Source organism: Pelophylax lessonae (genome assembly GCF_965119305.1).
Source record: "Pelophylax lessonae genome assembly, chromosome: 4".
Classification (NCBI taxonomy): Eukaryota; Metazoa; Chordata; class Amphibia; order Anura; family Ranidae; genus Pelophylax; species Pelophylax lessonae.
The window spans coordinates 482,236,659-482,258,974 of NC_138771.1; the positions used below are offsets into that span (position 1 = coordinate 482,236,659).

At 41.2% G+C, this 22,316-nt stretch overlaps 1 protein-coding gene across 1 annotated transcript in view; it reads left to right on the forward strand.

Moving 5' to 3' along the window:
- PTPRO (protein tyrosine phosphatase receptor type O) overlaps positions 1–22,316 on the forward strand; it is a 121,069-nt gene that overhangs the window by 61,848 nt on the left and 36,905 nt on the right. The window contains exons 10-14 of the mRNA XM_082254542.1: positions 3,281–3,392; positions 7,223–7,374; positions 9,560–9,680; positions 10,554–10,693; positions 20,788–20,920. Of these exons, the coding sequence (XP_082110668.1) occupies positions 3,281–3,392; positions 7,223–7,374; positions 9,560–9,680; positions 10,554–10,693; positions 20,788–20,920 (658 nt within the window). The remainder of the gene's footprint in view (positions 1–3,280; positions 3,393–7,222; positions 7,375–9,559; positions 9,681–10,553; positions 10,694–20,787; positions 20,921–22,316) is intronic.

The window sequence follows — 22,316 nt, forward strand, 5'->3', positions numbered from 1 at the left end:
GTAATGCTTGAGCATTTTTCTCAAGAAAAACCTCAGAAAGATCCTGATAACATAGTGGTGCAATCTCATCTGTCACCACAGACAGAATCTTCCCGGAAAACGGGAGGTTACACGTTTCCTCGCAATAACAAGAAGGGAAGGTCAAGGACCGTTTCTTCCAATCTATGGTTGGTTGGTGTGTGTGCAACCAGGGAAGTCCCAACACAATGGGAAAGTGGGGTGATGGTATTAAATCGAAGGTAGAAGTCTCCCTATGAGACTCGTTAATAGTGACTAGAAGTGCTTGTGTCTGATCGGTGATCGGACCAGAGGATAACGGAACACCGGTAATAAGACTTACTGAGACAGGTTTGAGTTTAGAAATAATAGGAATTTTATTTAAAGCAGCAAAACATATATCCATATAATTTCCACAAGATCCTGTGTCAATCATGGCCTTAGTAGTAATCCTGTTCTGGTCCCACTGTAATGTCAAAAAAACAGAAATGTAGGGGTTAGTGAATGAAGTTGTCAATCCTCCTAGAGAGACATGTGAACACTCACCCTTCTTTTTGTTGACTAGGGGACAGACGTTTATCTTGTGATCCGGGGATGCACAGTACAAGCAGAGATTTTCATTTCGTCTTTTGGCTTTTTCCATAGTTGATAGCGGTGGGCGTATGGTTCCTATCTCCATAGGAACGGGGTCAACGGCCAGACTCCGAGAGGAAACGGATAATGGCATTCCCATCTTTTCAGCCTTTCTTTCTCGTAGTCTTCTATCTATGGTAATACTGAGTTGTATTAATGCATCCAGGGTTTTTGGCAGATCCGCTCGGGCGAGCTCGTCCTTAACGGCTTCTGATAGGCCAAGCCTAAATTGGGTTTTCAGAGATGCATCATTCCATTCTGAATCAAGGGTCCATCTCTTGAACTCTGCGACAAAGTCTTCCACAGGCCTCCTTCCTTGTTTCAAGGATCTTAACTGAAGAGCAGCAGTACTCTGCCTATTGGGGTCATCATATAGGCTAGTGAGCTCTGCCAGGAACAAGGCATAGGAGTTGAGAAGCTGGTCGTTTTTCTCAAAAAGAGAATCTGCCCAGGCTCGAGGATCGCTTGATAGGTAAGAAATAATAGTACAAACCTTAATGTGATCAGTAAGGTAGGTACGAGGTTTTAGCAAAAAAAGTAACTCACATGCGTTTTTAAATTCGCGAAATTTTTTGCGATCGCCTGTAAATACCAAAGGGGGATTTATCTTGGGTTCAGGGGACTGAGCAGAGGTAAGTTGTGTCAGTCTAATTACCTGCTGCGACAGAGCCTGATTGTCTTCTTTTAATTCAGCAAGTGCGTGTATTAACGCAGATACTTGCTGTTTTAATTGTGTCACCTGAGTGGCTATTTCTGCTGAATCCATTTTTTAGGTTCGTTCAATCTGTAACGCTCCTGCGTTTCTTATATGGTGTGGATTTTCAGCTGCAGAAATAGTTCCACGTCAGTTGTCATGTAAGAGATATGCTGAGATACCATTCCCAACCTCAATGACTCATCATGTGTGGAAGGTCTTATTTCAGCCAGTAAATACACACAATTAGCAAGCTGGTTCCTAGAGTGACTTTATATATGTGGTATCACAATGATGAAGGTTTGAGGGATAGGTTTAGTGGAGGTGGTAGGTGATAGACACTTGAAGGTGAGACAGTAGCAGATGGATGCAGGAAGGTTTAACAATGTTGTATGATAGCAGATGATAGAATAGCAGGTGGACATACAAAAGAGATCAACCCAGTGCAGAAAAGTAGCAGTAGTCTCAAGAGCTAGCAATCTAGTTTATGCAGATGTGATAAACAGTCTCTACTATGCAGAGCTAGATAGTGTAAGCTTAGTATAAGTTTATAGAGAATTCCCCTGCGGGGTACTTAGCACTATTAGCGATACAGCCGAAGGGTGGTTCAGGAGAGGCGGATGATCCAGTAGCGGGATACAGGGATCAGCGCAGCGAGGTTCCGTCAGCGAAGTAAGCTTGCAAGCATGGAAGCTTCAAGCAAGGTTAGCATCCAGATAAGGGTGTTTGAACGAACACATGTGAGTGAGAGCCGACGCCTTAAATAGCCATCTAGTCCGGCGCTGAGTGATGACAGCTCCAGTCTTAAAGGTGTATGCGCACCTTTCCAAAAGTAAATGGTAGGGCGCATACACTTGTGGAAAGTGTAATTTAGGGTACCAAAGGTACCGGAACATTACATAACACCACATTTAACACACCTTCTCCCCATTCTTACCTGAGACCTGTAACACTAACGAGTCACATGATACCAGGGAGGGAAAATGGCTAATTGGGCCCAATTTGGACATTTTCACTTAGGGGTGTACTCACTTTTGTTGCCAGAGGTTTAGACATTAATGGCTGTATGTTGAGTTATTTTGGGAGGATAACAAATGCACACTGTTGTAAAAGCTGTACATTCACTACTTTACATTGTAGCAAAGTGTAATTTCTTCCGTGTTGTCACATTAAAAGATATAATAAAATATTTACAAAAATGTTAGGAGTGTACTCACTTTTGTGAGATACTGTATGTCTATGAAGGTTCTCATTTATCCAGATCATGGTATAGCTAGCTTTAACGTAGTATTAATCACATACAATGGGATTCGTTCTGTAGTTTTAAAGACATTTCATAACTTCTCTAAGCCATTACTTCAGTTCCAGCACCAGACTGCTATAAATGCTTGTAGAGTAATATAGTCAACACATGTGTAGCTGGAGTGTCAAGGAAACTCTGAAGGATCTTTGGCAAACATTGCATTCCTGTGTCCTTCAGTTCCAGTAACACACTGAGACAGAAGCTTATATATCCAAAAGACCCAACTCCCAAACACAAGTGAAATAACTTGGTATTTGCAGTGTAGTATATTGAGAAATGCAAAGACCTGTACATAGGAAAGACAAAACAAGAGTTGGGGAATTTACATCAATGCCAACATCCTTAAACCAAGCATGGGATGATGAAACTACTGTAGAACAGGGTGTTTCCACAACCAACACCTCACACCTCTTATCCTGTTCTTGGGAAATTAATATTTACACATTCCATGGTGTTTGGATTGTGGTAACTGTGCAACCTTTGTTGATATAAATGCTGGGGCATCTTCCTGAATCTCATTGAAACTGTAGAAGTGGTTTAGAGAAGCTACGAAATGATTGCAAAATTACAGACAAATCCATTAAATGTAACTAACTTCTACTAGCTAGTAAACATATGGACATTTTATGTATATATATATACTTCTTTTGTAGAGACTGACCAATCTACTTCCTGCCTGGTACTATAACTTCCGAGTGACAATGGTGACATGGGCAGAGCCAGAGCGCAGCTGCTGTGACACTTCCACTATAAGCTTTATAACAGGCAAGTGTTCAGATTAGAGATCTCTGTCCTTTGGACCTCCCTGTGTAACAATCAGGTGGGTTATAATTTCCCTTATTTATAAATAACCAGCACCATGTGTGAAGACCTGTCAATCAGAGATAACGGAAAATTGTTATCAGACTATTCCTGAGTTTTACTTTCTTGGTGGCTTATCGCGTCAGTAGCAATTGGCCAAGATACAACTCAGTCTCCCAGGACAGCACTTTAAAAGCTTTCCACAGCTTGCACATCCTTTTTTAAGTTACTAGCCCATGAAGAGACAAATAGAAGTGGGAAATCTCTATCCTGATATAGTAAAGCACCAGGATGGGAAAATTACAGTAAGTAACAATTTTCTTTTCCATGTACCTCTCCATGTCAGCACAAATTGGAATTAGGTAGCTAGGAAAAAATAACGTGAGTGAAGAACAGATTTTTAATAGACATATGCGATAGCAAATCACAAGATATTGCTCCCGAATAAGATATTCAGCTAGACATTACATCCACTCTGTGGTGATTACTGAATAAATAAATATATAGTGTGCTAAATAATAAACTGTAAACATTGCGTATAAATGGGTGTGAACTAAATACTGAAATAAGATGGGATCTTGAACACAAACAGTCCAAAAAAAGTTCATAAAGTCCTTAGGTGTAAATAATCATATTGGTGCTTAAATGAAAGATCCCACTTCACAACAGGTCAACTCTTTAACAAAAAGTGCTTGCTTTGAAAGGTGCAGGTGTTCCCCTTACCAGACGGGTGAAAGTAAGGTGCAATAGACTCTCCAAAAAGAACATAAGTGCAGTGATGAAGATAGACCAGCTCTGCCCACCTCGTGAACAGTCAAGAGTATATATCCTCTTACCAAATCAAATTAGGGCATAGGTGTTAAATAACCTCTGGATTTCCTTTCCACCATCAGCTGTGTGTATAATGGATGTTCCCCCAATAGTTTGGCTTCCTGTTGTCCCGTGGAAGTAAAACTTCGTCCATTCGTATTCACAGGTATTCCCCAAAATAAAGAGGGGGGACTAATAGTGCATTATCCTTTATACTTTTATTGCAAAAAGACAAGATTACACTTACATTTAGGACGAGACAATAACCTTCGCTGGAACCCTGTTGATCTGTGGCCGCCTGCGGTGCGGTCCACAGATTGGTTGGTGATGGCGCGTTTCCTCCGAGCGGACTTCTACCGAATATTTGGAAGGGTTTTGCTCTGTACATGACCTTTGCTGGGACTCCCGCCACGAATGCCCATGAGGCAGCCACATTTTATGTACATTGCACCATTATTTGAAAAGGTAAGGCACACCATGTTCCTTATAACATTTTGGGGTTGATTTACTAAGGACAAATAGGTTATTTACTTTGCAGGAGAAGTTGCATTTTGCAAGGGCATTTGCCCCAACGCTTAATGAATGAGGTGAAGCTGTTTTTTTTTCCTTGCACACAAATTCGCAATGTATATTTTTTGGTAAATGAAACTTCACCACATTACTAAACTCTGGGGCGAGCTCCCTTTGTGAAGTGCAACTTGCAAAGTGGAAAGCCTATTTGCATTCAGTAAATCAACCCCATAAACTTATTCAGCCTGGCTTTTCCTAGAGCCCATTTGGAAGGATGAACAGTTTTCAGAAAGTTTGAGCAAGGTTGTTTGTTGTTGGTAAGTGGAGAGAAGGTCAACATTCTTTAGAGGCTGGGCTCAGAAATAAGATTGGAAATATTTGTTGAGGAACCAGGCTCACAGATTGGTAATAGTTGTCAAGGAATCAGGCTCACAGTCACTCACAAACCAGAGTGAGATCCTTATCTGTTGGTGGAGAAATTATGGGAGAGCTTTCTTTAATAAGGTCTTTGAAACAGTTATCATGGGTTCAATGCCACCTGCCACCTCTAGAGGTAGACTTACCCAAATCTGGCTGATTAGACACACACGGGCAGATACAAATTTTGAAAACAAACACCTCAATCTTTGAAGCAAATTATACAGTTTTATGGCAATGGCACTTGGTTCCGACAACATTAGCTTCATACATTCCAAATGCCTCCTCAACATGCTTTAGAAGTTGCAGACAAGAGGGAACGGCATACCGGGTTTGGTGGAAGTCACAAAATTCACGCCTAACAAATCTCTATTATATTCTTTACTAAACACACCAGTTGAGAAGGCACCAAAACATTACAAAAAAACTGATCTAATCTGTTTTTATAGCAGTCAAAATAGCGATCACTGGATCATAGAAGTTAACATTCATACCATTTGAACTGGCAACCTTCATATTAGCATGGTTAAACAAACAAGAAGAAGAGAAAAAGTGATGTTAAATAAGAAAGAGAAAGGAGCTTAAGCTGGGAATCCATCTGTTCCCATTGGCATAGTTGACAGTTACATAAAGCATTTCCCGAAATATGGGATATCCACAAATCCCAAGTTTTTTCAAACAAATTCATTTTATCATATGGGATTATGTAAAATCCCTTGCTTATCATAATCCAAGATAGGTTAGCTTTAACCATTTTAAATGGGACAATAGCTAACCTGCAGGATCTCACAATAGTAATGCATGCATCTATGTATATAAAAGACATCCTCAAGTCTTGGAGTCTCCCCTCACTGGGTCACCCAACAGAGCTTGTTGTGGAGATTTCTTAAGGTTTGTTTGGCTCAAGATGCTGATTAGACAAGAATGATTATTGTACAGATGTGCCTTAGGCTGGCCACAATAAGAAGCCACTCTAAAATGTGCAGTTTCATCACACAGCACAATGCCACAGATGTTGCAATTTTGAGGGAGTGTGCAATAGGCATGCTGACTGCAGGAATGTACATCAGAGCTGTTGCTGGTGGACATTCCTGCAGTCAGCATGCCAATGTTAATTTCTCTATCATAAGCTGTCTCCAAAGACATTTTAGAGAACTTGGCAGTACATCCAAGGCTCACAACCGCAGACCACGTGTAACCACACCAGTCTAGGACCTCCACATCCAGCATTTTCACCTCCAAGATTGTCTGAGACCAGCCACCCGGACAGCTGCTGCAACAATCGGTTTGCATAACCAAAGAATTTCTGCACAAACTGTCAGAAACCGTCTCAGGGAAGCTCATCTGCATGCTTGTCATGCTCATCAGGGTCTTGACCTGACTGCAGTTCATCGTCATAACCGACTTGAGTGGGCAAATGCTCACATTTGATGGCGTCTGGCACTTTGGAGAGGTGTTCTCCTCACGGATGAATCCCGGTTTTCACTGTAAAACCAGGATTCATAAATAAATACAGCTGTCAGATGTTCTGCTTCTATCCTCCAGTTTCACAAACAGTTGACAGCCTCACCTACATAAAAACAGAAGGGGGACCTGAAGCAGTAGGGCATTGGCCTCCATTATGACCATTAACGTATTCTTATATAGGGTATAGCACCGCTTCTCCTCCTCTCTCCAATCCACATAAAATCCACCAAAAGCTAATCACAAGAAGCTGGTGGAAGGGATGCCATTGCCCAAACCAGAAATGACAATGGACCAGGAAGGACACCTGGATTGGAAGTAATGGCAGACATTAATAAACTGAGGGAGAAAAGAAGCTACGTAAAAGGAAGATACATAACAAAATGTAAAAAAACAGTAAATGAATATACACAAATAAAACTAAAAAAGAAACAGGATGTGCAAGTTGGGGAAATAATTTAAAAACTAAAGGGGCTATCCTTGGGGTCTCAGAGGAAAAGCTATGCCCAATGGTGCTGACATTGTAAGGCATTTGGAAAATCATATTACTAGTGATGTCATGTCTCCTAAACTTATCTATGATTATCTTGCAGCTCCTGTGGCCCCCCGCATCACTCAGGTGGAATATGTGAAAACTCTGCTGTATATCACCTGGCGATATGGTAACAAAACCTTTGATCTTTCACATTCTCGAATGCTGCACTGGCAGGTGACAGCAGAAGGGAAGAAAAGGATAAAGAAGAGTGTAAGTTTATCATGGGGTGTCTCCTTTCACCTTTCAACAAAGGGAAACTTGTTTTAATTGTCTTCTAGGTCATTTGCAGTCCAACTGCAGTACCCCCTTTCGTCTTACACGTGTGCAGTGATATAGTAAATTCTATTTTAGCACAATATTAAAATATATGATATATTGCTGAAGGCACTGTTGATAGCAGCGTAATTAGTATTAGACTGCAGTCTAACTGCAGTGTCCTGACACATCTGATAGATATTATAATATTTACAGTGTAATTGTACCAATAATCAAAAAACCAAAAAGAAACAGTATATACCCAAAGAACAGACAAAAATATGTACCCATAGAACAAATGCTTTATTAACCACTTGCCGACTGCCTAATGACGATTTACGTCGGCAGTCAGCCACTCACAGGCAAAGCGACGTAGGTCTACGTCGCTAGCCTGTGAGGCTCTAGGGAGCGAGCACGCGCCGCCGGAGGCGCACTCCCGCTCGCTCACGGACCCCCCTGCGCGTGTGTTCCGGGCACTCGCAATTGTCCGTTACAGCGGGAGAAAGGCAGGCGGCTAATGTAAACACAGCCGCCTGTCATTCTCCCCTGTGTAAGAACAGAGAACATATGGTTCTGCTATGTAGGACCGTTGATCTCTATTCTTACACCTCAAGCCATATCCAATCACAGTTAGAAGCACGCCCCTAGGGACACACTTAACCCCTCCCTCTCAAAAAAGTTAACCCCTTCACTGCCAGTGTCATTTTTACAGTAACAGTGCATATGTATAGCACTGATTTCTGTAGTAATGTCACTGGTAACCCCAAAAGTGAAAAAAATGTCAGTCAAGGGTCCGATCTGTCCGCCGCAATGCCACAGTCCCACAAAAAAAAATCGCAGATCGCCGCCATTACTCGTTAAAAAAAAAAACAACAAAAATGACAAAAATCTTTCCCTTAGTTAGTAAACGCAATAACTTTTGCGCAAACCAATCAAAATACGCTTTTTGCTAATTTTTTTTTACCAAACATATGTAGCATAAAACAGATTGGCCTAAAATGTTAAAAAATTTTGATTTTTACATTTTTTTTGGGGAATTTCATATAAAAAAATGTGAAAAATATTGTTGTTATTTTTGCAAAATTGACGCTCTTTTTTTGTTTATAGCGCATGATCAAAAAATCGCACAGGTGATCAAATACCACCAAAAGAAAGCTCTGTTTGTGGGAAAAAAAGGATGTCAAATTTGTTTAGGTAAAGCGTCGCATGACCGCGCAATTGTCCGTTAAAGTCATGCAGTGCCGAATTGCAAAATAGGCCCTGGTCAGGAAGGGGGTAAAATCTTCCGGGGCTTAAGTGGTTAATATATACATTAAAAAACATATATAATATAAAAAGAATGTCTCTCACATCCCTGGAACGGACAATAGTTCCTGCTAGATCTTATTATAATTGTATATATTAAATCAATAAATTATCCTAATATAAACAAATACTGTCTGTGTAGGAACCCTTTAGTAGGTCTCGACGAGTTTCGCAAATACTTATTGCTTCTTCAGGAGACATACAACAGAATAATTAAATGTGCGTGTGGTATCACACCCAAGGCACAGCCCAAATAAAGCCGAAGTACGAGTATATAATTCCCTAAGAACAATATCCAGGATTAGCGAACTACTAGAGTTGTGGTTGGCCAAATGGAGCTTCTCAGTAAGGAGCCCAGAATATCTGCTTGAAAGTATAGAAGAAACAGTCAACCATAGAAAAACAGGTTCTCCACTTGGGATATGATAACACACTGCAATCACATTGGGCCACAACCAAAATCAATTCCACCCACCTGCATCCCCTTCAGAAATGATCCACAGTATAGATGGTAATGTTCCAGGCTCATTCCTGAAGGTGGACGGGATTGTTTTTGGTTGTGGCCCAATGTGATTCCAGTGTGTAATCATATCCCAAGTGGAGAACCTGTGTTTCTATAGTGAGTGAGGACACTCAACGACCAGTCAAAATCCATCTCTCAGTGATGTCTCACTAAATCATAACCTGGTTGATGGAAGTGACAACACATTGCATCCAATCCATGTGAAAGAAAAGTAAACGACCAGGCTGCAAAAATATAGTATTCTGTTCTGCAGAGCTAACAATCTAGTATGGGGGGACAAATGCATATCTGGTTTTGTCACTCTCTTTTCAGGTTTCCCGGAATATGATGACAGCAGTAATGGCTCTACCTGCCGGAGACATCTACAATATCACTGTCACTGCCTTTACTGAGAGGAGCAGCAACTCATCACTTCCATATGTGGTGAAACTTGGTAAGAACATTAAAGAAGCTTTTCTGTCTCATGATACCTTCATCATGGACTGGAGGAGGGGAGTGTAGTGCAGAATATCTGATAATCATAGTAATAGTATGAAATATCCAGTGATGATGGTGGTTGTAGTGTTGAATATGATAAGAGTTATAGGGCAGAATATCTTGTGATGATGGAGGTTACAGTTTAAAATACCTAGTGATGATGGAGGCTGTAGTGTGGAAGCTTTAATGATGATGGGTGTTATAGTGTGGATGATTCAGTGATTGAGGTTGTAGTACAGGATATACAGTGATTATGGATTAATCCAGTGATGATGGGGGTTGTAGTGTGAAATATTCAGCCATCAGTGGAGCTATAGTGTGGATTATTTAGTCATGATGGGAGTTATATTAAGGAATATTCAGTGATGATGGGGGTTTTAGTGTGGAATATCCAGTAATGATGAGGACAGTAGTATTAAATGATGGGGGTTGTAATGTGGAATATCTATTGAGGATGCAAGTTGTAGTGAAGAATATCCAGTAATGATGTGGGGTTTTAATGTGGAATATCTAGTGATAATGGGGGTTTGGTGTGGAATGTCTAGTGATGATGGGAGTTGTAGTGTGAACAATTTGGTGCTTTTAGAGGATTTTAATGTGGAATACTATATCCAGTGATGACTGAGGTTGTGATGTGGAATATTAATATCCACTGATGGTGGTAGTTGTCGTCTGGAATGTAGAGTGATAAAGGGAAATGTAGTGTAAAATATCAAATGATGACTTTTTAATTAAAAATGGGGTTGTGGTTTATGATGGCTCATGATGTTCTTCTTTGGTTTATAGTTGGGGAAGATTTTGCTTACAGAGTAACTTTTTATCTGCACAGATCCAGCTCCTCCAAAGTCCCTGTTTGCCGTGAATAAAACGCAGACGTCCGTCACTCTGCTGTGGGTGGAAGAGGGATTTTCTGATTATTTTGAAGTTTTCTGCCGGTGCTCTGACTTGGTACACAGTGAATATGACAAGGTGACACCATAACTTTAAAAAATAACTCTGAGCTTACGTATCATTTTTAGGGTTGGAAACTATACAGATTGAGAAATTCTGTTCTAAAAATTTAGAAGAAAGTCATGAGTACAGATGTCCACAGACATTACATAAGACATGTCTGTTCCCTAATCAAATCTGCAGGTACCAAGAGACTAGGCATTATTAGCTGACCGATCAAAGTTAACATCAACTGGCCATGTCAATAAACCTGCCTGATATCTAATTTCTATAGTAGTCTCAACATATCAACAGATCTGTTGAAGATAAAATTGTTGAAGGAACCCACTGGGTTTGATCAACTGGTTAAGAAGTCAGGAGGTGTTTGGTGAATTAAATAAGGACTAGAAGTATCAGATATTAAAGTGGAAGAAAACCCTTCTACCATTTTCAGCCAAGGAAGCTGCCATCTTAGCCTCTGTTTGATCTTCAATTGCCATGTGATAAGTTATGCCACCAGCCATTGGATGGTTTGACAGTTCGGTTCAAAGCACAACCAATGTGACAATTACATCACCAACAAGTGCCGGGAATGTAACTGTTTTTTGAAACAATTAAATTGATGGATTTACTTCCACTTTTATGTGAATGCCTTCGATCTTTATGGATTAGTCCTACATAATAATAGATTGAAAAAATATACAGGTTTTCAGGCATGGTTTGCAGGGCCAGCCCCACCATCGGTCCCATCGGGTCCATTGGACAGCAAAATGAAGCCCAAGATTTTTTTTTTTCCAGCAGTTTTGTGCGTCATCAGTTTGCGGGGCATTACGGGTGGCATTTTCCCTTCTCATACTGCTGCCTGTGGTGCAAACTGATGAGTATGAGGAGGCAGAGGGTGTGCGCAATGATGTCAGTCATACAAAATAATACTGGAGTTTGTGGTTTGGAATTGATTATAATGGTATGTCATATAATTGGGCATGTAGACAAGGTGCTGTTGCATATAAATCTGACTTCCTGATAAATTTATTTTATTTTTAATTATCATGATATAAAATAAAATTGTGTGGGCTTTTTGGTGGGCATGATTTTTTTTTTTGGGGGAAGGGGGAGGGCAGCATTTAATTTTTTGACCCAGGCAGCACAATGTCTTGGGCCAGCCCTGATGGTTTGCTTGTGATTACTAGTCCACTGTCAGATTACTTTGCCCCCGGTGCTCTGAACTGTATGGCGTGTTCATTGAACCATGTCTTCCAATGTGCTCCTGCAATGCTTCCTTCTTTCCATGTGTGAACTGTAGCTGTCAGCACTTTACTTAGTTGATTTTTTTAGCACTGGGCATCCCTGTTTAACCTACTTTTAAGCTTCTCAACCTGAAATTCTAAGTGCAAGTACCAAGTACAATACGGTACATTTTGGGAGATTTTTACTCTCCGTTTTTCATGTTTACCATTATAATCAGAAGTGAAAGTAAAAGAAAATGCCACATTTTGGGTTGTCCCCAAAACATTAAAAGAAGTGAAATTTTCCAGTGGGGACTGGTGAGTCTGGTGACAACCAGGGATTCTGTCACTTCGGAGGTTGATCCTCTAACTTCCTGTTTTGGGTATGGGACAGGAAGTGAAGGAAAATCTATCCAATGGCACACAGAATGCAAAAAAAAAATTGCTGACAGATTTAACCCAGAGCAATACAGCGAAGATTAGGTTTTACCTAAAATAATGTTACAGAGAAGTTGAAGTCACCTTGTTGGAAATAAGGCTAGGTGATTGGATATAAATGAATCCACTGTAGTGTAGTTGGACTAAACTATAGTGGGCACTTTTCCATTATCTGTCAGCCAGAGCCTCTTCCTTCTGTGGGGAGAAATGGCACTCACAAGAAAAAATGGGAAGAAACTTGTTTGCTTATTTACTGTTTTTAAAGTGGTTGCAAAGGCTATCTATATTAAGGTACAAAAAAACCTTTGTGATCAGCTCCCTCTCAGCCCCCCTGAATACTTATCTGACACTGATCTTGATCTAGACTCGTGCTCTTCTGCAGCAAAGCTGCTTTCTTTCCCACTTCTCACAGGACTCAGAAGCAGCACGGGGAGCCATTGGCACCTGCTGCTGTCAATCAAATCCAGTGAGGAGGAAGTAGGGGCAGAGCCAAGATGCTCTGTGAATTTTAATAGATGTACACAGCTTGGCTTGGGATCGAGCCCGCACAAGTTCCCCCATAAGAAGCGGAGGAGGGAGGAGGAGCCAAGAGCATCTGCAGGGGACCCCAGAAGAAGAGGTTTGGAGATGCTTTGTGCAAAACTATTGCACAAAGCAGGTAAGTAAAAATCAGTTTTTATTTAATTTAAGAAAATAACTATTACATTCACTTCACATTTCTAAACATATGTATGTCCGAATGAAAAATATTTATTTATTTCAGGAGGGCAATATTATGCGATAGCGCTGAGGGGACTACAGCAGGGCTCCCCAATCCCCCAGGCCACAGAACTGTGCTGGTCCGTGGCCTGTTGCTGACTGCACAGCAGTAGATGAGCAGTGACCGCAGTCTGCACAAGGCTATCACTGACCAAGGTCCCCGCTCATCTCCTGCTATGGGACCATGCCCTTATGTCCTCTCCTGGCTCCTCCACCCCCCCCCCCCCCCCGCCTGGTCAACATTGTCATCCAATCAGCAGGGCAGGGGGAGCTGTAGATCGAAATTGTAAACTACTCCCACCCTCCTGCCCTGCTGATAGGATGATATCATCGGCCGGGCTGGCGGGAGGAGAAGCTGGGAGAGGACACATGGACTGTTAACAGCCTCTGCCCTGCAGGTAGGAGTCCTAAGCAGGGGAGGCAGAGATTGATGTTAGATAGGAAAGGAGGGTAGGGGAGGGGACAGACTGCAGGGGCACTGTAATGTAAAGGGGGGCTGTGATGTAAAGGGGGCACTGTAATTTAAAGGTGAATGCACTGTAAAGAGACACTGTTACAGTAGGGGTTATCCCATGGTTTCTATGGTTTTATTGTTGGGGTTATTTCAATTGTATATACAAAGGGTTGAGGTCATCCCATGCTTATACTGTTAGGGTTATCTTAACTATGCATACATATATACATACTGTATGGTTGGGGTTATCCTGTGATTATATTGTTAAGGTTAGTGTTATCTCATGGTCAGATACTTAGGGTATCTGACCATGTTTCTTGGCTGGTGTAGTGGCCAATGATGTCATTGGCAAGCACCTTTTTAAAGGAGCTGCTCCTGAGTCCTGATTAAAGCTATTCTGTCCCAGCCTCTAGTGCCTGAGCAACAATTACTATTTGCTTCTCTGCTGCCTTCACTCTACTCCTCTAACTCTACTTCTTGCCTGTTCTTTTCCCTTGGCCTGATTTTCTGTGTACTTACCTCAGCTTTCACTCTGGGATTCATTTGTCTGCCACACGCTTTGACCCCTGGCCTGTTTCCAGATCATCTTCACTGTCTTCTTCTGCCTCTGCTTGTATACCCGATTCTTGTCTGCATCTGTCATCTCCAACTCATATGGGTTAGTCGTCACAGAACAGACTGAACCTAGGGGTCATGATCTGGCACCAGCACACAGCAAAAGGCATTACCAATATCAGGAGTTCTGGTGAAAACCTGCAGGTGTTTTGATTTCACGTGTGGAGGATCCCACGCCACTTGCTTGCACGTGAGCTCACAAACAAATGACAGTTTGCTATTGACATGAACTTGTCCAAAACCAAATGTAGCACATGGTGCAGAGGTTAGACTCTTAACAGGTCAACCGTGGGAGCATTATGTCATTTATACAGGAGTTCCCCACTTGCCTGGACCAACTGAAAGCCACAGATACCTTGGCTTCCTCCACATCTGCTCCTGTCCCAGCCGCTGCTTCTTCACCTCCTTCAGCCAGTGCATTCACTCATTATCCTCCTCCAACTCATTTTTTTAGTGATCCTAATGCATGTGGAGGCTTAATCAGTACTTAACTCATCATTTCAAGGTGTCATCTAGGTGTCTAATCCCAATTTTCCAAGAAGACTATTAACCCCCCCCCCCCCTTTTTTCATCAATACAGCAACAGAAGAAACAATACAATTAGGCCATACCCACCACATGCCAGAAGTGAACTCTCAGTGACTCAACCAGGGTTTATGACTTTACTTGGGGGGGGGGGGGGGGGGGGCACTGGCCACATGTTAAAAACCTGCCCAAATTCATCCAGGAAACTCTCAGGCCTATTTCTCTTCAAGTGAGGTAATCTTGACCTGTATTCCCATTCTACTAGTTTTCCTTATCTAACCTTGCCTGTTTCTGTCTGCTGGGCTCTTAATGCCTGTCAACTCCCATACATTCATGGACACAAACAACTGGGAACTTCATTAAACAATCCTTGACCTCCAAGTTGGACGTTCCTTTTGTCAGCTTTCCTGTTCCCCTCTCAGTGTCTGCAGTGGACAGTTCACCTTGAGTTTGCTGCTTCCAATCTCCCTCTATTGCTTTGCACATTGGAATTTTGCTTTGTGAGGAAATCTCTTTTTTAATACTCCTCAGATCCATCATTCTAGGCCTCTCTTGGTTGCAAAGACACTCGCCTCATTTTAACTGGAACTCTAGACAGATATTGTCTTGGGGACCTCGTTGTCCCAATAGTTGCTTACCTAAGGTACAGCTGTTTTCCTCAGTTCCTCTGGCCGAAACTGCCACTCTTCTGGCATTTTCATCACCTTTCCAGTCCTTCTGTGATGTCTTCTACAAGAAAGCTGCAGATCGCCTCCCTCCTCACTGAGCCATTTTTCCTGGAACGTCTTCTCCTCACAGATATGTCTATCATTTCTCATTCCCGAAACACAAGCCATGTCTGGGTATATCCATGAAAACCTGCAAAAAAAGGCTTTAGCAGGTAATCCAATTCCTTGGGTGCCAGATTCTTCTTTGTGGAAAAGTACAGCTCACTTTGACCTTTCCCTGACTAAAGAGGCCTTAATGCCATCACAGTCAATAATTGGTAATGCTTTCTGCTGATTTCTGAACAGAATCCTGGGTGCTTGTATCTTCTCTAAGTTGGATCTCAGAGGGGTCTACAATCCTGTAAGGACTTGGGAAGGCGATAAGTGGAAGATGGTCTTTAACACCAGGGACCTCTTCATGACCTCTGGTATACTTGAATTATAGGATGCCAAAATGATAGTCTTGTTTTCTCCCCTAACTTGGGCACCTATCATTGTCACATGGAAATGGTTCCACAGCAGCTCTGGGACAACCATCTATACGCCAAGTTGAAGAATTGCCTCAGGTTTGATTTATTAGCTACATTGTTGCCAATCAAGGTCTGTTTCGATTTATTGGCTACATTGTTACCAGTCAAGGTCTGTTTATGAATCTAGCCAAACTTCAGGCTATCTCAGACTGGCCTCAACATACTGGACTAAAAGCATCTCAATGTTTTTTGGAGGTCAACATTTATTACTGTAAATTCATGTGTAACTATTCTACATTAGTGGCTTCTATCATTAGCTTCAACAGAAAGGGTGCAAATGTGAAATGATGGCCACCCAAAGCCATCCATGCCTTCCACAGACTTAAGAATGCCTTTATTTCAACTGGCATGCTCCAACGTCCAGATGTCACCAGGCCTTTCTTTGGAGGTGGATGCCTCATCAGTTGGGGTGAGGGGGCGTCCTCCCTCAGGAGCACAATGGTAAATCCTGTCCTTGTGCATTCTTCTGCCTTCCACATCGAATCATCATCTACACCATGGGTGTCCAACCTTTTGGCTTCTCTGGGCAACATTGAGTGTAGAGACATTTTCTCGGGCCGCATATAAAATATATACTATAGTTAAGGTATATAAGTAAAAAAAATGCCGCCGCGCCCTTCCCGCGCCACCGCGGTCTCCGTACTAATTTAACACAACTAGAGAGTGATCAAAAGAAATGGAATCAATATATAGAGGTTTACTTCTTCTGAGCGATAATAAAGGAACACTAACCACCATGGCCACTTTAGTGATTTGAAGTGGTCATGGTGGTAGGAGTCAGAAACACTGCACATGCTCCCCTCGCCTCTGAGGCAGCCTCTGCCTACCGTTAGTTGGAAGCTGCTATGGCCGTGCCCCTGACCTGACTTCCTTCCTCCCCAGCAAAAATTGTCAGGGGGCATTGGGCCGCATTGCTTGAGGCTCCAGGCCGCATGCGGCCCTCGGGCCGCAGGTTGGACGTGCCTGATCTACACTAACCACAAAAACCACCACCAACCACAAAAACATGCAATGTGCTCTATGGAAACAGCCCAAAAAGCTTGCTGGGACCCTTGTTTTTCATAGATTAATTTTGATATTAAGTTCTGGCCAAGTTCCAAAAGCACCAATGCTGATTCTTAGTCCATGTCCTTAAAGCGCCTATGCTTATTCTTTGTCCACTTTCTTCTATGTTCTAAATTCTGAGAGTCATGTCAGTCCGGAACCCCTTTCCCCCCTTATTGTAATCTGGCTAACACTTATGTCTGGTCCTCCTGCATTCCCCCAGGACAGACGTTTGTGGCGCCCAATTTTTGCCAAACTCCTCAGATGGGCACATGACTCCAAGCTTTCTGGACATCCTGGGGAACAACATAACATTGATCTCCTTCATCGCTACTACTGGTAGCCTAATCATCCCAAGGACTTCAAAAACTATGTTCAAGTCTGCTCTGTGTGTATTCCAAGTCTCTGACTTTTTCTCTGGCTGACCTGCTTCTACCCTCGCCAGTCCCAGATGTGCCATGACATGACACTGTATATGTACAGTATATGTACTCCTTGGATTTAATCACCAAACTTCTCCCTGGCCAATTTCTTTCTAATCAAATTGAACTTTTCAGCTTTTCATCTTTAAAGGTTAATCAGGAGGTTGAGCAGTGCCATTTTCTCTGCCCATCAAAATCCTGTTCTGGTCCTAGGCAGAGTTTGCCAAAAACAATCTTTCCAATGCCAGTGCCAAGAAATCCCCCTTTCACATGGTTTTCAGCCACCATATTTCAGTACCTTTTCCCATTTCTGTTTCTCTTCTTTTACTCGCTGAAGCCAAAACCCAGGAAGTCCTTTAACTCCACCTGTGCAGAGGTCACCAAGAGACTACAGTACATCAGACAGCTTCCAGGTATAAAACAGCTTCAGATAATCATCTTCATCTGGACCACAAGCTTCTACCCAGTTACATGGTGTGGCTTTCTACCACATCCGCATCCCAGTACCTACAAATAAATGTTTGCCTTTATTGGGCCCTTTTGACCCTCCACCAAGTTAACCTGATTAGACACAAACTGCCTGCCTACTAAACTAATACTTGTCACGTCTCTCTGCTGAGTCCTCTTGCCATCAACAGGTTCTCTCTACCTTCTCCTGTAATTTATTTTTTAGATCCATATGAAAATATACAAATCTTTGATTACAACTACTCTGGGAGAGGCTAGATTATATCCTTGATTAGAAAGGCTATGGTCTGAAGGAGAGATCTTGGGTTTCTGTAGCAGATGTCTCAGCTCTCTATTTGGTAGAATCATTAATCAGAATTTTTTCTTTAAAGTGGAACTTCACTCTCCCAATCAACATTCATTATTTTCATCCTCATGTTGCTAGCATTAGTAAATAGATTGGAAAGTATATCATATTTACTTGTTTTAAATTTTTTTTTTACATTTCTTCAGTTACTTCCTGGTTTCCTGCCTAGGCAAATGATGTCATACAACCCAGGAGTCTTCAGCAGGAGAGGAGAGGTGGAGGGGTTTTCTCAGCTAAGCACAATCTCCTGCATGCATACTTGAGCTAAGGGCAGGAAGTAAATGCTACATGATTCATTTGCCCTTACTCAAGATGGCCACGGACAGAAATGCTAGGGGATGTTTTTCAAAGTGATTTCTCTCCAAAATAAAGGATGGAGACATGGATGAATGTGGGAGTTTGCTTTGAATATTAAAAATTAATGATATAGTGTTTTTGGTTTGTGGTGTTCAGATGCAGTGAAGATCCACTTTAAGCCAGCCCCTGGATGGGTGGGGAAGTCTTGTAAGCAGAGGATACTGTCCTTCTGCATCCCTGAGCCTCCAAGCTCCCTTCTTCTCCTTGGCCTGTGGCATTTCTGGATTTCTCAGCCAATGTTGCAGCCAATGACATCATCAGCATATGCTTCTTATATGGGCAATGCCTACTTGAAGCTAGCTACTTTATCCCAGTGCCTAGTGCCTTCCTGCTTTCTTCTATGCTCTCTTCATTGACTCCAGTGCCTGCCTGTTTTTTTCCCATTGGCCTAAGTTTTGGCTTTAAAGCGGTATTAAAGGCAAAACTAAAACTGTCATACATTTTAGCCTACCAATCCTTAAATGTGGTGGTTGCATTAATCTTTTTTTTCTAAAGGCTTTTTTTTTCTTCCGTTTTCACCTAGTGATCTGGCCAGTAACACACCTTCTGTCTTAGGGAGTCTACACTCTGGATAAAGGAGCACAGAGATGCCTTTTCACATTGTTGTTCTGAAGGTAGGGTAGTGTTAGATGGACTAGCAGATTTAGATGCACTAACAAATTGAAGCCAGACTCCACATGACACTTTTCTTAAACAACAGTTTTTTTCTTTTGGGATAAAAGTTTTATAAATAAATAAAAGCTTATCATTGTAAGCACCATTAAATGGTTTGCCTTGACCCTCTAACTATTACATTTGCTGAACAGCTTGTTCTGTTAAAGAAAACACACTTAGTGGCAGGATCCCCAGGTAAAGAAAAAAGAAAACAAATGCAGCCACTACATCTATGAATTGGAAAGCTGCAGTATAATGTTTGCTTTGGGGTTTAACAATGCTTTCACTCGTGAACTTGCTTGTCTGCTGCCCGCCTTGACCCTTAATCTGTTTCTCGATCTTTGCTGTCCGATTTTGCCACCTCCTGTTCTCCTGCACACGTGTCATCTCCAGCTTGTACAGGTTAGTCTCAACATGTTTGAGTAGGGTAAACCTGGGGTTGCAGTCTGATATGAATACATGACGAAATCAATCTCCATCATTCGGTGCCCTAGTGTTAGCTCGACTGGTGCTTAGACTCTGCGCTACTGGGGATTTAATGCCACCTGCTCACAAATATACTCACTTCTTGCATGGTTATAGTTTTAGGGTTGGAGTCATCCCATAGCTTTATTGTTAGGGTAGTGGTTATCTAATAGTTATATGCTTAGGGTTGGGGTTTTCGGGTTATCAATGGCTTTTTATCTTATGATTATATTGTTTTGGTTAGGCTATTTAAAGGATATATTCTTAAGGTTGGGATTATCTAACAATTATGCTCTTTTGGCTGGGGTTAACTCATGGTTATATTGTTAGGGTTGGGGGTAACCTATGGTTATATTTTTAGAAATGTAAAAAAAAGAGATACCCTCCTTGTTTAAGGGACTATTAGAGCAGCAACAAAGACAAATGTGCTCCAAAATAATATTTATTACAACATCAAAATTCTCAAAAAATGTTAAAAAGCATTGCGGGTAAAAACAATGTACAATGGCCACAGCATAAATGTGAGAACAGAACCTTGGTATTATATATGAACTACAGAGAACTGCGGTATTGGTATTATATATGCAGTTCATATATAATACCAAGATTATGTCTTCACATTTATGCTGTGGCCATTGTACATTGTTTTAAGGCCTAAATGCTTTTTAACATTTTTTTATGAACTTTGATGTTGTAATAAAGATTTGTATTTTTTCTATATTCTTTTGGAGCACATTTGTCTGTGTTGCTGCTCTAATAGTCCCATAAACACGGAGGGTATCTACATGATTTCAGGATGAAGGCACTCCCACCTATCCACCATCCTTCCATATTTATAATTTAAATTTTTTTTTAAGGGAAATTTCATAATTATATTGTTATAGTTATAGTCCCATGTTTATATTTTTAAGTTTGGGATTATCCAAATTTTTTTATTTTTAGGGCTAGGGTTATTCTATGACTAAATTGTTATGGTTGGAGTTATCTCATGGTGGTAAAGTGTCTCGTCTTATGAAAGTGAACTGGTTGCTCATTTACATTCTGCCAACCGTTTGTATTACACTGTATAATGTTTCCCATCACCTCAAGATCAACATCCTTCTGCTTCTGGTTGTCTTGACAGGATGCTGTGGTGGTTTCCTCCCATGTGGTAACAATATCCAATCTACATCCTGGCACATCTTACAACTGCAGCATCATCAGTGTCAGCCATCACAGTGCCAGTGTGCCCACCTTCATTATCGTTTCTACACTGGGTAAGCTTTCTGCAGGTTAATCATCTTTTAGGATAAGATGTTTCATCTTTTCATTGTTTGTATTTAATTATTGTAAAGTGACTACTTATTACAGCAGTCAACAGAGACAGCAGAATTCCAGAAATATATTGGCTTTATTCCTTGAGATTTAAGCTATGTTTACATTTTTCCCAGTATCTTATACAGCATTTTCTTTTTCATTCTGCTGTTATCTTGTTCATAGTAAAAATTAATAAATGTATACATTTTGCAGCCGCATTAACTTTTACCTAGCTGTTCCCTTATTGAGGAGTGCAGGCTGAAGGTTAGGAACAAAAAGCCACAGGAGAGCCTATAAGGAATAATTAAATTATCTGTACCAGAAAACCAATAAATCAATTTGCTGTCTGTCCCCAGTAGTGTCCCATGCCAGTCTTTCCACAATAATGGTACATATCTGCCATTGCAGAGTGATAGTCCATATCTATCATTACAACATGATGCTCCGTGTCTGTCATTTCGCAGTTTTGATCTACATCTGTCACCCCCTAATGATGGTCTATATCTGCCATTCTCCAGTGATAGTCAATATCTGTCATTCCCCAGTGATGGTCCATATCTGTCTCTTCATAATAATGGTCTATATCTGTCATTCTCTAATCACAGTCTATGTGAGTCTTTCTCCAATGATGGTCCATATATATCTGTCATTCCATGATGATGGTGCATATCTGTCATTCTTCAATGATAGTCTACATGTCTCATTCCCTAATGATGGTTTATATCTGTCATTAGCCAATAACAATGCATATCCGTCATTAATCAATTAAAGCACAAAATTGTCTCTCCCTAATAATGTCCATATCTGTCATTCCTCAATGATGATTTATATCTGTCATTCCTCAATAATGATTTATATCTGTCATTCCTCAATGATGATTTATATCTGTCATTCCCCAATGATTATGCATATCTGTTGTTTCCCAGTGATTGTCCATTTATGCCAGGGGTCTTCAAACTATGGCCCCCAGTTGTTAAGGAACTACAATTACCATCATGCCTAGTCATGTTTGTGAATGTCAGAGTTTTACAACGCCTCATGGGATGTGTAGTTCCACAACAGCTGGAGGGCCGTAGTTTGAGGATCCCTGACATATGCCATTCTACAATGACAGTCCATATATGTAATTCTTCCGTGATGATTTCTGCACCATCTTTACCAGTGACGATACATAACTGTAAATTCTCAGTGATAGTGTATGGCTTTCATTTACCAAAATTGTTCATGACATTCCTTTTAAAATGATGTTGCATATCTATCTTTGCCTAGTGATAAGAGTTATGCTGCTTACAGACATTAGATGGTAGCCTGCCATTTAAGATCAATCTTGAAATTTGCGAGTTTGCATTGGACAAA